Source organism: Cariama cristata, unplaced genomic scaffold (genome assembly GCF_000690535.1).
Source record: "Cariama cristata isolate BGI_N322 unplaced genomic scaffold, ASM69053v1 scaffold26713, whole genome shotgun sequence".
In the NCBI taxonomy this organism is placed as follows: Eukaryota; Metazoa; Chordata; class Aves; order Cariamiformes; family Cariamidae; genus Cariama; species Cariama cristata.
Window position 1 is genome coordinate 11,363 of NW_009609352.1, and position 307 is coordinate 11,669.

The following is a 307-nucleotide window of genomic DNA, read 5'->3' on the forward strand; positions in this document are numbered from 1 at the left end:
CAGAGGCGATCCCGCCGTGCTGGGCTGATGGGCGAGGCACGGGTGGCCGGGGCTGCAGCACTGCGGGATGGAGCACCCAGGGGTCTTTGTGGCACACCCACCCCTAGCAGAGAGACCACCTCCGCGTGCTCCCTGCTAACGCCCGTCTCTTCGGTCCTACGCCAGAGCTGTTGGCCAGCTACAATGACGAAGACATTTATCTCTTCAACTCCTCTCACAGCGACGGAGCCGAGTACATCAAGAGATACAAGGGACATCGCAATAATGCCACTGGTAAGGGCAGGCTGGAAGGGGTGTTGGGGCAGAC

At 61.2% G+C, this 307-nt stretch overlaps 1 protein-coding gene across 1 annotated transcript in view; it reads left to right on the forward strand.

Moving 5' to 3' along the window:
* DCAF8 (DDB1 and CUL4 associated factor 8) overlaps positions 1–307 on the forward strand; it is a gene marked incomplete at its 3' end in the record, with an annotated part of 6,899 nt that overhangs the window by 6,020 nt on the left and 572 nt on the right. Inside the window, exons 7-8 of the mRNA XM_009697525.1 lie at positions 37–42; positions 166–273. Of these exons, the coding sequence (XP_009695827.1) occupies positions 37–42; positions 166–273 (114 nt within the window). The remainder of the gene's footprint in view (positions 1–36; positions 43–165; positions 274–307) is intronic.